At 39.2% G+C, this 17353-nt stretch overlaps 1 protein-coding gene across 3 annotated transcripts in view; it reads left to right on the top strand.

Annotated features, from left to right (window-relative positions):
- LOC137206838 (S-adenosyl-L-methionine-dependent tRNA 4-demethylwyosine synthase TYW1) overlaps positions 1-17353 on the top strand; it is a 206152-nt gene that overhangs the window by 11385 nt on the left and 177414 nt on the right. For 2 of the 3 annotated variants that reach the window (XM_067705974.1, XM_067705972.1), the window contains exons 6-7: positions 319-606; positions 7492-7614. In XM_067705974.1, coding sequence (XP_067562075.1) covers positions 319-606; positions 7492-7614 — 411 coding nt within the window. The remainder of the gene's footprint in view (positions 1-318; positions 607-7491; positions 7615-17353) is intronic. The other variant, XM_067705973.1, reaches the window with a different exon arrangement.

Genomic DNA, 17353 nt, shown 5'->3' with positions numbered 1-17353 from the left:
AACTGATTTTGCTACTGAGTGATTTCATTCTGACCATGATTTAGAAGACTAGTTTTCAAATTCTTCATCAGGTACTAACCCTTAGTTAACAAAATAATTTGTCGGTCCCTATATTTAAAAAAAAAAAAAAATCTTCCGCAGAATCTTACCTGAACGTATCAATGGCTGGAGGGCCTGAAGCCCTTTTGACTGGGCAGTTCCTTCTTCCTAGCAGCGGCCGGGAACAGGGCCCCAGTGGAACCCCAGGCTGTCGCAGAGCAGGCTGCCAGCCTCGGATCTGGAGGACTGTTGTAGCTCACCTGTCTCTTTCTCCTGCAGGTGGGGAAGGACGTGGACAAGTGGCTCTGGATGCTCGGCGCCCATCGCGTGATGTCCCGAGGGGAGGGTGACTGCAACGTGGTTAAAAGCAAACACGGCAGCATTGAGGCCGACTTCACAGCGTGGAAGGCTAGGTTCATCTCCCGGCTACAGGCGCTCTGTAAAGGAGAGAGAAAACCCTGTGGTGGCAACTGCAAGAAAGGCAAGTGCGAGTCTAATCAGCACGGCTCAGAGGCAATGGAGCCAGGGTCTCACGCTCAAGAGGGATTCCATCAGAGAGACGCTGAGGTACGGAGCCCACGTGTCCATGTCTCCCTGTTTTCCTCCTGCATTTGGAGGTGCTGAACCTTTCCTCTGTCCTGGGAAGCTCTTTCCTTGGCCTCTGGTTAGAAGGAAGAGCTGAAACTCATGTGGGGATGTTCTAGAGAGAGTGGGATCTTAGGATAAGCTATGTTGTGCTGGATGCTTTCCTAAATATGTTCTTTAATTGTTGCATTGCTGGAATCCAGTAGGTTTCTACCCCAGTTTGCAGGTTAGGAAACGGGTCTGGAGAAGTTGAATATGTCCCGGGCTGAGCTCATGTCTTTTTACCCCTAAACCACATATTCCTCCCAACCTCTTTTAACCTCCATTAATCACTCAAACTTGAAGGCTGCGAGTCATCCCAGATTCCTTTCTTTCATCCCTCACATTCTAAAAATTTCTCTTTCTTCAGATACTCCAGTTCCTTTGAAGCTCGTGTTACATCAGGCTATATCACTACTGTTGTTTTTGGGCCACCTGGTCGCTTGCATCATTTGGGAACAACTTGACATTCTGACTCCCTGTCTTTCTCGCCACCCTTGTTCCTGTCATTCCTCTTTGTGGGTGAGCCATCCACATAGATGATTTATCCTGTCCCTTTCCTGGCCTTCACACCCCCAGGAACCATTTTCTCCAGTGACCTCGGCCTCCCACTTCCGTGCTCACCTTTGACATTTCATGTCCCTATGACCTGAACTCTGAGCCCTCTCTGGTGCTCTTACTTTAAAGTTCTTTGGACCCCACGTTTTTTTCACAGGGTAGTGCTAACTGCTTACTTCACTTCTGTCTTTACCCAGTTTGAATTTTATACTCGTTCTCTTAAAAACATCTTCAATTCTCTTGCCATCCACTCCCTCTTCCAACCCAGTTGGCTAAGCCCCAAGCCAGATTGGAACCTGTCTGTCTTCTCTTTGACCACAGATTGGTGACCACGGTCTCAAGTGTGCAGCCAGAACTGCCCCCAGTCTCCAGCATCCTCTCACTCTCCGAGACCACTGTTCAGTGCTCTTTTTCCCCCACCCCTTCCTCCAGCTCTCATAGGAAGCCGACAGAGAATTCTCTTAGAGCCTCCCCGCGCTGTCTACAAATCCTGCCATCTTTTCTGCCACAGAGACTAAGTATCTAGTTCCTGTCAAGCCCACTCTGTGCATGCTCTGGGATCAAGGACTTTGTTCCCTTTGTTCCTTCATATATTGTATGTCTCTCCCCTGCACTGTTAATCTCTCTCTCTCTCCTAGGTGGTCCCCAGAAATACATAAACGTGCTCTAAACACGTTTGTTTAAACACAGGAATTACCTGCGTTTAAACAAACACAGAAAGCAAATAAGAAACAAGCCTTTCCTTTGTTCTGTGCCTTTCAGCTGCTGTTTCATTTTTCTGCTCTTTTTCTAGCCAGTCTCTTTGCTTTCATTTGTTTATCTTCCCTCCAGTTGGCTCCTACCATTTTAAAAAACTTAAAAAAAATTTGAGGTAAAATTTGCAAAGCATAAAATTAACCATTTTAAAATACATTCAATCTAGTGGTATTTAGTACATTCCCAATTTTGTGTAACCACTGCCTGTATCAAGTTCCAATACCTTTTCATCACCTCAAAAAAAACACTTACCCATTAAGCAGTCACTCTTCACTCGCTTTCCCTCAGCCCTGACAACCTCCACTTTGCTTTCTGTCTCTATGGATTTACTTATTCTGGATGTTTTATACAAGTGGAATCATTAATATGTGACCTTTCTTGTCTGACTTCTTTCACTTAGCATAAAAGAGTTTCATCCATGTTGTAGCATGTGTCAGTACTTCATTCCTTTTTATGGCTGAATAATATTCCATTGAATGGAATTGTTGATCCATTTATCTGTTGATGAGAATTCTGGTTTTTTCTACCTTTTGGCTATTGTGAATAGTGCTGCTATGATATTCATGTACAGGTGTTTGTTTGAGTAACTTTTCAGTTCTTTTGGGTATATACCTAGGAGTGGATTGCTGGATCTTGTGGTAATTCTATGTTTAACTTTTTGAGGAACCACCAAGCTGTTTTCCCCAGTGGCTGCACCTTTTTTTTTTTTTTTTTTTCCATACGCGGGCCTCTCACCGTTGTGGCCTCTCCCATTGCGGAGCACAGGCTCTGGACGCGCAGGCTCAGCGGCCATGGCTCACGGGCCCAGCCTCTCCGTGGCATGTGGGATCTTCCCGGACCAGGGCACGAACCCGCGTCCCCTGTATTGGCAGGCGGACTCTCAACCACTGCGCCACCAGGGAAGCCCCAAGTCTGCACCTTTTTGCATTCCTACCAGCAATGTACAAGGCTTCCAATTTCTCCCCATCCTTGTCAACACTTTTTTTTTTTCTTAATTGTAGCCGTTCTAGTGAGTGTGAAGTGATGTCTCCTTGAGGGTTTTTTAATTTTTGTTTATTTTTTTAATTTTTAAAATTTTTATTGAAGTGTAGTTTATTTACAATTCTGTGTTAGTTTCATGTGTACAGGAAAGTGATTCAGTTATATATGCACACACATATATTTATATATATAAACGCATATGTGTATATACTTTTTCAGATTCTTTTCCACTTATAGTTATTACAAGATATTGAATATAGTTCTCTGTGCCATGCAGTAGGTCCTTTTTGTTTATCTCTTACCAGATATATAACTTGCAAATATTTCCTCCCATATAGACTTCCTTTTCACTTTCTTGGTCATGTTTTTTGATGCACTAAAGTTATTAATTTCCATGAAGATCAGTTTGTCCATATTTTCTTTTGTTGCTCATGCTGTAGGGGTCATATATATGAATCCATTGCCAAATCCAAGGTTATGAAGAGTTATTTCTATGTTTTCTTCTAAGAATATTATAGTTTTAGTTCTTATATTTAGGTCTTTGCTTCATTTTGAGTTAATGTTTGTGTATGGTGTGAGGTCAGGGTCCAGTTTTATTCTTTGGCATGTGTAGATCCATTTGTCCCAGCACCATTTGTTGAAAAGACGATTCTTTCTCGACTGAATGGATAGCACCCTTGTCAAAAGTCCATTGTCCACAGATGTGTGAGTTTATTTCTGGATTCTGTTCCACTGATCTGTATGTCTCTCCTTAGGTCAGTACCACACTGTAGATTTGTAGTTAAGTTTTGACATCAGGAGTCCTCCTACTTTGTTCTTTTTCAGTGTTGTTTTGGTTATTTTGGGTTCATTGCAATTCCATATGAATTTGAGAAGCAGTCTTTCCATTTCTGCAAAACACATTCTTGGGCTTTTGATAGGGACTGTATTGAGTTTGTAAATCACTTTGGATAGTATTGTCATCCTAACAGTATAAAGTCTTTCAGTCTGTAAACATGGGCTTTCCATTTATTTATGTGGTCTTTAGTTCCTTTCAGCAATATTTTGAGTTTTCAGTGTCCAAGTGTTTTACCTTGGTTAAATTTTTTCTTACGTATTTTATTCCATTAGAAGCTATTGAATTCCACAGTCATCAGACAAGATACTTTGGTTGATTTTAATCTTGTTTTGTGGCCTAATGTATGGTCTGTCCTGGAGAATATTCCATGTGCACTTGAGAAAAATGTGTAGTCTCCTGTTTTTGGGTGGAATGTTCTCTATATATCTGTTAGGTCTAATGGATTATAGTGTTGTCCCAGTCCTCTATTTCCTTATTGATCTTCTATCCAGTTGTTCTATCCATTATTGAAAGTGGGGTATTGAAGTTTCCAACTGTTGTAGAATTATCTTTTCTCCCTTCAGTTTGTCAATTTTTACTTCATATGTTTTGGGCTCTGTTAGGTCCATATATGTTTATAATCATTAAGTCTTCTTGGTGGGTTAATACTTTTATCAATATATAATATCCTTTGTCTCTTGTAACAATTCTTGGCTTAAAGTCTATTTTGTCTGATGTTAGTATAGCTACCCTTGCTCTCTTTTGGTTATTATTTGCATGGCATATCTTTTTCTTCCTTTTTTTTTATGTTTTTTTTTTTTTGGCCATGCCACGTGGCTTGCAGGATCTTAGTTCTCCAACCAGGGATCAAACCCAGGCCCCCTACAGTGGAAGCACAGAGTCCTAACCACTGGACCACCAGTGAATTCCCTGGAATATCTTTTTCTGTCCTTTGACTTTCAACCTGTTTTTATCTTTGTAGCTAATGTGAGTCTCTTGTAGACAAAGTGGAATTGGTTCCCTTCCTTCTTCTTTGTTTTGATCCATTCTACTTGTCTCTGCCTTTTAATTGGAGAGTTTAACCCATTTTCACTTATAATAATTACTGATAAGCAAACGCTTCTGTCATTTAATTATACTTTCTATATATTTTACATCTTTTTGTTCCTTAATTTTTCCATTACTGCCGCCTTTTGTGTTTTATTGTTTTTTTTTGTGGTGTACCAATTTGATTCCTTTCTCATTTTCATTTCTGTACATTTTTAAGTTATGTTTTGGTAGTCACCCTGGGGATTGCAGTTAACCTCTTTGACTTACACCACTCTTTGTATTAGCATCACCTTTATATACAAAAACTGTGCTCCTATTCAGCTCTGTCACGTCCCCTCTATGTTATTGTTGTCACAAATTATGAGTTTACATGTTGTGTGCCCATTAACATGGATTTATAGTTAGTTATTTTATGCGTTTGTCTTTTAAATCATATAGGGAAAAAGGAATTATAATCAAAAATTACAGTAATACTGACTTTTATATTTAACCTATATACCTGACTTTAATTTTCCTTTTTCTTGGTTCCGTGTTTACTTGGTTTTTGTAAGCCTTTGGCTAATTCTCAGAGTTCTGACAAAATGACATCTGTTGGTTTTTGCTTAATTTTTAGGTGTGTCTGTGGGGGAACAAGCCCTTGGAGTTACCTACTCTGGCGTTTTTGCTGATACCACTCATAGTTTTTAACATTAAAAAAATTTAAGTTAAAAAATATTTTTAAAATCAAAAGTAACACTTGTACATATAAAACTTCAAATAGTACTTAGAGGCTTATAATTAAACACTGTACTTCCTTGTCTATTTCTATCTAATTCTTATTTTCCCAAGGCAGCCACTTTTAATTCTTTTACCTTTTTCATTTATATTCTTAAATAATAGTCCCTTCTTGCTATTGATTTTTTAAAAATTTCAAAATCATACACACACACACACACACACACACACACACAGCATCACTTCCCTTCCTCTTGTATGGTTGTATCACACTTTCTGGTTGAACCATTATTCATTGTCATTATTGTAACTGTGTACGTATTTGTGTATCTGCCCTATATACTAGATTATTATATTTTCATTCTTATACACTTATTCTCCTTAAGATTATTGCTGCATTTTTAAAAATAAATTTATTTATTTATATTGTATTTTTGGCTGCGTTGGGTCTTCGTTGCCACGCACAGGCTTTCTCTAGTTGTGGCGAGTGGGGGCTACTCTTCGTTGTGGTGCATGGGCTTCTCATTGCGGTGGCTTCTCTTGTTATGGAGCATGGGCTCTAGGTGCACAGGCTTCAGTAGTTGTGGCACGCAGCCTCAGTAGTTGTGGCTCACGGGCTTTAGAGTGCAGCCTCAATAGTTGTGGTGCACGGGCTTAGTTGCTCTGTGGCATGTGGGATCTTCCTGGACCAGGGCTTGAACCCGTGTCCCCTGCATTGGCAGGCAGCTTCTTAATCACTGTGCCACCAGGGAAGTCCCCTGTTGCTACATATGTTTTGATTTCTCTATAACCATCACTAATTCCAGAACTAACAGAACTGAAAGTTGTTTTTCAGTATTCTGTAGTTGTTATTGATTCTTGGTGGCTTCTCGTGTGCCCTCTCCTTCTGCTCCACTGTGGCGTGGCTGCCCTCTAAGCGTTGCTGCAGCTGAAGTCCTGTGTCTTCCATCCACAGCCTTCCTCTCGCCAGCTTCTTGGGTTCCCTAATTCTTGTGTCTCATATCTTCTTATCTCTCTACTGACTTTTGTTTTTTGGAGCACATTCTCCAGTAGCTCTTTGAGAAAGGGTGTTTTAAAGGTGAATTTTCAGACTTTTCATATCTGTGAGTCTTTATCCCATCTTCACAGTTGATTGATACTTTGGCTGCGTATAGAATTCTAGATGGGAGTTATTTTCTTTCATAAAATGGAATGCATGATCCATTGTCTTCTAGTTAGGAGTGGAACCCAAGTTTAATTTGGTTCTGAATTTGTATTATATAATCTTTCTTCACCCCTCCTAGAAACCTTAAAACCTCCAAATAAAATCCCTCTAACTATCTATTCTTTGCTCCGTTCTTTCCCCCAAATTCTGTGCGTGTTTTTCTTGCTTTCTCTGCTTGTACAGAACATTTTTTCTAGTTTATCTTTACACCAAGTATGCAGCCTTGTGGGTCCCCAGCTTTGACTCTTGTCTCCTGTGTGAGAATTTCCTCCTCGTATCATCCCTTCAACTTTACCTGCTCTTCCCTTGTCCTGTCCTGCTGTCAAAATAGTTTCTACAGATTCAGCAGATACTCTCAGCTCCATTTGTCACTTACCTCCTAGGATTCCCCTTTTTAGTTCATATTTGTCCTCTTTGGATTCCTTACGTTTTTGCCAACTCCATAATACGTTTAAAATTATGCTTTTAAAATGTAGGGACTTCCCTGGCAGTCCAGTGGTTAAGACTCCATGGTTCCACTGCAGCTTTGTAGCCATATTGTTTCTGTTGCAGCTATCAGCTCTGTCATTTTATTAAGAAAGTAGCCATAGATAATGTATAAATGATGGGCTCCTTTAGATTTGGCCTGAGGCTGGCTGGCCTCTAGCCCAAAATATCTCAAGTCCATCCAGTGAACTTACAATCTGGGAATGAATATTAGATACTTTGCTACTTTGCACAGTGTATTTCTGAAGCATTGATGTTCCAGCAGGAAGAGCCCTTTGGGAGCACCAGTGAGGAAGAGTCTGGTACTGAGGACCATCAGAGTCTAAAATCTGTCATTGATGTTGAAGACCTCGGCAAGATTATGGATCGTATGAAGAAAGAAAAGGTACTGTAATTTTGGGAAATGGTGAGCTGGGATCCGACAGTTGGTTGACATCTAGCATCTGTATTGGTGCATAGTCCATCTGAGCTCATAATTGGACAGTTTTAGTTCTTTGCCTCCTGTTTTGAGAGTTTTATACTTTTTTTGGCCATTATAACATGAAAATCTTTCTCAGCCCTGTGGAAATGAGCCCGTAGTAGAATAGACATAACTGAGGAAAGGGTAGATGGTTAGAGGGACTTCCCTCAGTGTTGTGGCTGAAGATGACAGGCTGAGCAGCATGATAAGATTGGTGTTGATATTCCCAGTGGAACCCTCATGTAAAAGTGCTTCCCTGTCGTAGACCGAGTGGTGTTGCGCTTAGGGATGGCACGGTGGTCTGTGGGTGTTGAGGTCAGCTTAGGTGGAGGCCCTAGGAATCTAGGAAATGTTCATCTAGGTTGTCATTGTCTTAGTTACTCGAAGAGTAAGAGAATGTATGGTGTAGTAGGGTTTTATGCAGAGTCTAATGATCTAAAAATGAAATAACATTATATATACAATAATATAAAAATATAAAGTCTCAATTTATGTGTGAGTTTTGGGAAATGAGAATATCCTAAGGTAAAAATGTATCGATTGCATAAGTCTTAGAAACAAAAGAAGCAAACTGTGGAAGAATCCAGGAAAGCCTATGATAAAATTAACACAAACTCAAATGAAACAGTTCAGTAAGGCAGCAGGCCATAGTAAGGTAAAAAGTCAACGCCCTTTATATTCCCAGATAATAACCAGTTAGAAGCTGTGGTGGGAGAGGACCCCATTTACAGCAGCTACATAAAAAATAAGCACGCACATAGGGATACACTTCTGAAGAAATAATCTTAAATCTCTACGAGGAAGACTTTAAAACATTCCTGGAAGATCTAAAAGTGCCTTGAACAAATGAAAAGAGCTTCCTCGTTTTTAGATATGGTGACTCAGTATTGTAACGCTGTCAGTTCTTTTAAGTTAATACATGCATTTGATGCAATCCCATTAAAATTCCAGTAAGGTATTTTTTTTTGGAGCTAGACTGGTTGATTCATGTGGAAAAATAAACATGCAAGGGTAGTTAGGGAAACTTTGGCAAAAGTCATGATGAGAAAGGCTCGCCCTACCAGGTATTTAAACTTACTACAAGGCATCTGTAACTGACCCTGTTGTACTGGCTCCCGATGAGACAGACCAATGCAACAGAATAAAATTCCAGGAATAGATCCAAGAATATAGGGAATTTCATATATGATAAAGGTGGTGTCTCTTTTCCCCAGGGGGAAGATGTACTTTTAAGATAAATGATGTTGACAATTGGCTAGCTACTCGTGAAAAGATAAATTGGCTCTGAAGCTCATACATACATTAGGATAAACTCCAATCTGAGGTAGATCACCAATCAGAGATATAAATGTTGAAAAATACGTAAATAATAGAATTAGATGCATTATTTAAAACTTGAAAAAAGATTTTGTATATGATCTGAAATCTGGAAACAATAAAACATTGAATATCAGTGATTTTTTAAAAAATTCACATAACTATAGACAAAATCAAAAGACAAATGATAAAGTGAGGGAAAATATTTGCCCCTTATACTATAAAGAAGGAGTTAATTTTTCTACCATACATAGCACTCTTAAAAATTGAATGAAAAAAAAAAAGACTTTAGTAGAAAAAAATAGGAAAAACACATGAATAGGCGAGTCTCAGAAAAACCTCTACAAATAGACTTTAAACATATGAAAAAATCCTCAAATTCACTCGTAATAAAGGACATGCAAATTAAAACTACACTGATATACATTTCTCACCTAGAAAAATAGCAGAAATTCAAAAGTTGGACAATGCACAATTGGTGAGGCTCTGTGGAAACAGGCACCCATACCTTTCTGATGGGAGTCCAGAATGGTATACCCGTATGCAGGGGCTTTGGGCAGTCTTTACCAAATTCACACGCATTTACGCGTGATCCAGCAGGCCCAGATGTATAAATTTGCCTTGAAGATACATCTTCACAAATACAAAACAGCATCTGCACGAGGTTATACCTTGCAGCAAGTTTAACAAACAGCTATTGGATACTGGCTGAAAAAAGCATGATGTACCCACACAGTATAATACTGTTGTACAGCTGTGAAAAATAATAAAGTGGATCCATGTGCATTAATGTGATTTCCAGGTGGTATGATGTGGAGGCTGATACGAACTTAAGATTTTTAAAAATGTACGTTTATTGTCATGTTGTATTTGCAAATTTATAATTTAAGTGTGTGTGTGTATAAATAATATTTTGTGGCTGTGTTTGTTGAAAGGACCTTTCATGTTCTGACACTAACTAACACCCAGTTAATTCAAATGACCTGCAGTTCAATTCAGTTCTGGCACTACCTGGAGTTAGTGTCAGACCCCCCATAGTCCTGTGCAAGACTGTCTCCACTTCAGTGGTAGCTGTAAGTCTAAGGGTCCACTTGGACTTCCGACCAACTGGTCATAAGTATGGGGGTTCTCATGTCCAATCCCCTCACGTTCGATAATTTGCTAGGATGACTCAACTCACTGAAAGCACTGTATAAATCTCCCTTGATTTACAATGGTGTTATGTCCCAATCAACCCATTTTAAGTTGAAAATTTTGTAAGTCAAAAACATATTTAATACACCTAACCTATCAAACATCAAAGCTTAGCCTAACCTACCTTAAACATACTCAGAACACTTAAATTAGCCTACATTTGGGCAGAATCATCTAACATAAAGCCTGTTTTATAATGAAGTGTTGAATGTTTCATGTAATCTATTGAATAACGTACTGAAAGTGAAAGAGTGGTTATAGGGGTGCAGAATGGTTTTGCGTGTATTGGTTGTTTATGCTCCTTTGTGATTGTGTGGCTGACTGGGAGCCTTGGCTTGCTGGCATCACAAGAGTGTATTGTACTGCATATGGGTAGCCTGGGAAAAGACCAACATTCAAAATTCGAAGTAAGGTGTCTACTAAATTTGTATCGCTTTCACAACATCAAACCATTGTAAGTCAGGGACTTATGGTTACAGTTTTGTAGCGAAGGATACAAATCAGAAACCACCAAATGGAAAGGAAGCATAGGGCAAGATCTGAGAGTGGAGGGTTGGGGAAGAGACCCAGAGTTTCTATGCCCCCTCATCGTGGAATCTGGGCACATCACCCTCCCACCCCATCCATGTGTTCACCACCTAGGAAGCTCTCCTGAGCTTTATTTTTTACTTTATAAATTTATTTGTTTATTTATTTATTTTTGGCTGTGTCGAGTCTTCATTGCGGTGTGCGGGCTTCTCATTGCAGTGGCTTCTCTTGTTGCAGAGCACCGGCTCTAGGCGCGCGGGCTTCAGTAGTTGTGGCACGTGGGCTCAGTAGTGGCTTGTGGGCTCCAGAGCGCAGGCTCATAAGTTGTGGTGCACAGGCTTAGTTGCTCCATAGCATGTGGGATCTTCCCGGACCAGGGCTCGAACCCATGTCCCTGTGTTGGCAGGTGGATTCTTAACCACTGCGCCACCAGGGAAGCCCTCTACTGAGCTTTAGCATCCAGAATTTTTATTGGGGTTTCATTATGTAGGCATGATTAATTAGATCATTGGCTAGGTGTTTGAACTCAATCTCCAGCCAGCCTCCCCTCCCCCTCATGTCTCTGGAGATCCAGCTGGCCCAAAGTTGCATTATGTGATTGTCTTCTGGTGACCAGCTCTTTTCCTGAAGCTATCTAGGGGCCCACTGTGAGTCACCTCGTTAGCATAACAAAGACACTTCTGTCTCTTTAGGAAATGCCAGGGTTTTTTGAAGCTCTGTGCCAGGAGCTAGGGACAAAGACCAGATGTATTCTTTATTGTGCCACAGACCTAGAAACAAACAGAGTAAGCACTCAGATCTTGTTTTCTAAAATCATTACCCTACTAAAAGGAACTAGGGCTCCTTGAAGAAATGGCTGATTCCAGGGTTGGGGAAGGGAGTGTAACAGATGAGCCTGGGATGTCTTATTGAGTAGGTAGGTCCTCAGTGTCTAAAGGATATAGGAACCAGCTTGAGGAGTTTCTCACAGGCCAAATATGGGGCAGTTTGAACATCAAAAATCAACATAATGATGAACATAATGGATTATATTACATCAAATTAAAAAAAAATCAATCCTTGTGCTACTCAAAAAAAAAAAGGGAGGCAAAGGAGAAAGTTTTTTTTTTGGACTTTTTCTTTTTAACATTTTTATTGGAATATAATTGCTTTACAATGGTGTGTTAGTTTCTGCTGTATAATAAAGTGAATCAGCTCTACATATACATATGTCCCCATATCTCCTCCCTCTTGCATCTCCCTCCCACCCTCCCTATCACACCCCCTAGGTGGTCACAAAGCACCAAGCTGATCTCCCTGTGCTATGTGGCTGCTTCCCACTAGCTATCTGTTTTACATTTGGTAGTGTATAAAGTCCATGCCACTCTCTCACTTTGTCCCAGGTTACCCTTCCCCCTCCCCGTGTGCTCAAGTCCATTCTCTATGTCTGCATCTTTATTCCTCTCCTGCCCCTAGGATTTTCAGAACCTTTTTTTTCTTTTTAGATTCCATATATATGTGTTAGCATACAGTATTTGTTTTTCTCTTTCTGACTTACTTCACTCTGTATGACAGTCTCTAGATCCATCCACATCTCAACAAATGACCCAATTTCGTTCCTTTTTATGGCTGAGTAATATTCCATTGTATATATGTACCACATCTTCTTTATCCGTTCGTCTGTCGATGGGCATATAGGTTGCTTCCATGACCTGGCTATTGTAAGTACTGCTGCAATGAACATTGGGGTGCATGTGTCTTCTTGAATTATGGTTTTCTCTGGGTATATGCCCAGTAGTGGGATTGCTGGATCATATGGTAGTTCTATTTTTAGTTTTTTAAGGAACCTCCATACTGTTCTCCATAGTGGCTGTATCAATTTACATTCCCACCCACAGTGCAAGAGGGTTCCCTTTTCTTCATACCCTCTCCAGCATTTGTTATTTGTAGGTTTTCTGATGATGCCCATTCTTACTGGTGTGAGGTGATACCTCATGGTAGTTTTGGTTTACATTTCTCTAATAATTAGCGATGTTGAGCAGCTTTTCATGTGCTTGGCCATCTGCATGTCTTCTTTGGAGAAATGTCTATTTAGATCTTCTGCCCATTTTTGGATTGGGTTATTTGTTTTTTTAATATTGAGCTGCATGACCTGTTTATATATTTTGGAGATTGATCCTTTGTCCGTTGATTCGTTTGTAAATATTTTCTCCCATTCTGAGGGTTGTCTTTTTGTCTTGTTTATGGTTTCCTTTGCTGTGCAAAAGTTTTGAAGTTTCATTAGGTCCCATTTGTTTATTTTCGTTTTTATTTCCATTACTCTAGGAGGTGGATCAAAAAAGATCTTGCTGTGAGTTATGTCAAAGAGTGTTCTTCCTATGTTTTCCTCTAAGAGGTTTATAGTGTCCGGTCTTACATTTAGGTCTCTAATCCATTTTGAGTTTCTTTTTGTGAATGGTGTTAGGGAGTGTTCTAATTTCATTCTTTTACATGTAGCTGTCCAGTTTGCCCAGCACCACTTATTGAAGAGACTGTTTTTTCTCCAATGTATATCCTTGCCTCCTTTGTCATAGATTAGTTGACCATAGGTGCGTGGGTTTATCTCTGGGCTTTCTATCTTGTTCCATTGATCTATGTTTCTGTTTTTGTGCCAGTACCAGATTGTCTTGATTACTGTAGCTTTATAATATAGTCTGAATTCAGGGAGTCTCATTCCTCCAGCTCCGTTTTTTTCCCTCAAGACTGCTATGGCTATTCGGGGTCTTTTGTGTCTCCATACAGATTTTAAGGTTTTTTTGTTCTAGTTCCATAAAAAATGCCATTGGTAATTTGATAGGGATTGCATTGAATCTGTAGATTACTTTGGGTAGTAGAGTCATTTTCACAATGTTGATTCTTCCAATCCAAGAACATGGTATATCTCTCCATCTGTTTGTATCATCTTTAATTTCTTTCATCAGTGTCTTATAGTTTTCTGCATACAGGTCCTTTGTCTACCTAGGTAGGTTTATTCCTAGGTATTTTATTCTTTTAGTTGCAATGGTAAATGGGAGTGTTTCCTTAATCTCTCTTTCAGATTTTTCATCATTAGTGTATAGGAATGCAAGATATTTCTGTGCATTAATTTTGTATCCTGCCACTTTACCAAATTCATTGATTAGCTCTAGTAGTTTTCTGGTGGCATCTTTAGGATTCTCTATGTATAGTATCATGTCATCTGCACACGGTGACAGTTTTACTTCTTCTTTTCCAATTTGTATTCCTTTTATTTCTTTTTCTTGTCTGATTGCCATGGCTAGGACTTCCAAAACGATGTTGAATAATAGTGGTGAGAGTGGACATCCTTGTCTCGTTCCTGATCTTAGAGGAAATGCTTTCAGTTTTTCACCATTGAGAATGATGTTTGCTGTGGGTTTGTCATATATGGCCTTTATTATGTTGAGGTAGGCTCCCTCTGTGCCCACTCTCTGGAGAGTTTTTATCATAAATGGGTGTTGAATTTTGTCAAAAGCTTTTTCTGCATCTATGGAGATGATCATATGGATTTTTTTTTTTTTTAAGATTTTTTTGATGTAGAACATTTTTTAAAAATAATTAATATTTAATTTTGGCTGTGTTGGGTCTTCGTTTCTGTGCAAGGGCTTTCTCCAGTTGTGGTGAGCGGGGGCCACTCTTCGTTGCGGTGCGCGGACCTCTCAATGTTGTGGGCTCTCCCGTTGTGGAGCACAGGCTCCAGATGCGCAGGCTCAGTAGTTGTGGCTCACGGGCCTAGTTGCTCCGCGGCATGTGGGATCTTCCCAGACCAGGGCTCGAGCCCGTGTCCCCTGCATTGGCAGGCAGATTCTTAACCACTGTGCCACCAGGGAAGCCCGATCATATTGTTTTTATTCTTCAATTTGTTAATATGGTGTATCACATTGATTGATTTGCGTATATTGAAGAATCCTTGCATCCCTGGGATGAATCCCACTTGATCATGGTGCATGATCGTTTTAATATGTTGTTGGATTCTGCTTGATAGTATTTTATTAAGGATTTTTGCATCTGTATTCATCAGTGATATTGGTCTGTAATTTTCTTTTTTTGTAGTATCTTTACCTGGTTTTGGTATCAGGGTGATGGTGGCCTCATAGAATGAGTTTGGAAGTGTTTCTTCCTCTGCAATTTTTTGGAAGAGTTTGAGAAGGATGGGTGTTAGCTCTTCTCTAAATGTTTGGTAGAATTCACCTGTGAAGCCATCTGGTCCTGGACTTTTGTTTGTTGGAAGATTTTAAATCACAGTTTCAATTTCATTACTTGTGATTGGTCTGTTCATATTTTCTATTTCTTCCTGGTTCAGTCTTGGAAGGTTATACCTTTCTAAGAATTTGTCCATTTCTTCCAGGTTGTCCATTTTATTGGCGTAGAGTTGCTTGTAGTAGTCTCTTAGGATACTTTGTATTTCTGTGGTGTCTGTTGTAACTTCTCCTTTTTCATTTCTAATTCTATTGATTTGAGTCCTCTCCCTCTTTTTCTTGATGAGTCTGGCTAATGTTTATCAATTTTGTTTATCTTCTCAAAGAACCAGCTTTTAGTTTTATTGATCTTTGCTATTGTTTTCTTTGTTTCTATTTCATTTATTTCTGCTCCGATCTTTATGATTTCTCTCCTTCTGCTAACTTTGGGTTGTGTTTGTTCTTCTTTCTCTAGTTCTTTTAGGTGTAAGGTTAGATTGTTTATTTGAGATTTTTCTTATTTCTTCAGGTAGGCTTGTATAGCTATAAACTTCCCTCTTAGAACTGCTTTTGCTGCATCCCATAGGTTTTGGATCGTCGTGTTTTCATTGTCATTTGTCTCTGGGTATTTTTTGATTTCCTCTTTGATTTCTTCAGTGATCTCTTGGTTATTTAGTAACGTATTGTTTCACCTCCATGTGTTTGTGGTGTTTACATTTTTTTCCCTGTAATTCATTTCTAATCTCATAGCATTGTGGTCGGAAAAGATGCTTGATATGATTTCAATTTTCTTAATTTTACTGAGGCTTGATTTGGGACCCAAGATGTGAGGTATCCTGGAGAATGTTCCTTGCGCACTTGAGAAGAAAGTGTAATCTGCTGTTTTTGGATGGAATGTCCTATAAATATCAATTAAATCTATCTGGTCTGTTGTGTCATTCAAAGCTTCTGTTTCCTTATTTATTTTCATTTTTTATGATCTGTCCATTAGTGTAAGTAAGGTGTTAAAGTCCCCCACTATTATTGTGTTACTGTTGATTTCCTCTTTTATAGCTGTTAGCAGTTGCTTTATGTGTTGAGGTGCTCCTGTGTTGGGTGCATATATATTTATAATTGTTATATCTTCTTCTTGGATTGATCCCTTGATCATTATGTAGTGTCCTTCCGTGTCTCTTGTAAGGAGAAAGTCTTTACAGAAGGTTTACAGATTATAAATAAAGAGGGCATGATAGAATTAGAAAATTACCTGTTTGCAGTCCCTAGTGTAATAATTGATTTAAGCAAGGATTAGGTGAAATGTCTTTGAGCAACAGATATTGACATAGTCTCAAAACATCATGCCAGGAACTAAACCACTTAGACGTGCCAAAAATAAATAAATCAGTGTGGAAAAATAAATTCCCCGTAGATTATTTACTAAGCATAAAGGGAAAAATGTACGTTTACAAAGAATCAAATTTAGCATCATCATTTATGTTACAACTTGACCTTATGTACCTCCTGATATGATCTGTAGCAAGGTATATACGACATCATCTATGCAATTTTGTGTCAAAAAAGTTTAACCTGAATCTAATGGGGAAACAATCAGACAAATCCAGAATGTGGGACAGTCTAGGAGACAACAGGCCAGGCTCTTTAAAGAGTCTATGTTGTAGACAGTAACAGCAACAATAAAACTTGGGGTTGGTACTGTTCTAAGATTTTAAAAGACTAATGAAATATAAACAAATGCATTGTATAAACTTTGATCTTGAATCAAAGAGAAAAGGCCATTGTCTTGACATTGGGGACATTTGAATTGAATTTTCTATTGGGTAATATTAGATTTATGTTAATTTTTCTTATTGTAATAATGGTGTTGTAGTTCTATAGGTTCATATCTTTTTCTTGGAGCTGAATTTTGCAGTAATTTAAAGGTGAGGTGCTGTGGTGTCTGCAACATACTTTCAAGTGGTTTAGCAAAATTTTGTTTTTATACATAACACACACATACATACATGTGCATAACGTGTGTGTGTGTGTGTTTATAGATAGATATTGGTCAAGCAAAAGTAGTGAATCTAGGTGAAGGGAATGTGGGTCTTCATTGTACCTTTCAACTTTTCTGAAGTTTTCAAGATAAAGAGTGTCAGGGGAACTATTTCCCTATGCCCACAAAATAAAACAAAAAAAAAACTAGTATCAACTGGATTATGAATTATTTATGATATTGCCATATGAGAAGATCTACCTTTTTTTTTTTTTTTTTTTTTTTTTGCGGTACGCGGGCCTCTCACTGTTGTGGCCTCTCCCGTTGCGGAGCACAGATTCTGGACGCGCAGGCTCAGCGGCCATGGCTCATGGGCCCAGCTGCTCCGCGGCATGTGGGATCTTCCCAGACCGGGGCACGAACCCACGTCCCCTGCATCGGCAGGCAGACTCTCAACCAC

The sequence above is a fragment of the Pseudorca crassidens genome, chromosome 15, assembly GCF_039906515.1.
Source record: "Pseudorca crassidens isolate mPseCra1 chromosome 15, mPseCra1.hap1, whole genome shotgun sequence".
Taxonomy (NCBI): domain Eukaryota; kingdom Metazoa; phylum Chordata; class Mammalia; order Artiodactyla; family Delphinidae; genus Pseudorca; species Pseudorca crassidens.
The sequence above is the reverse complement of the archived record's forward strand: the minus strand, read 5'-3'. Positions and strand labels throughout refer to the sequence as shown.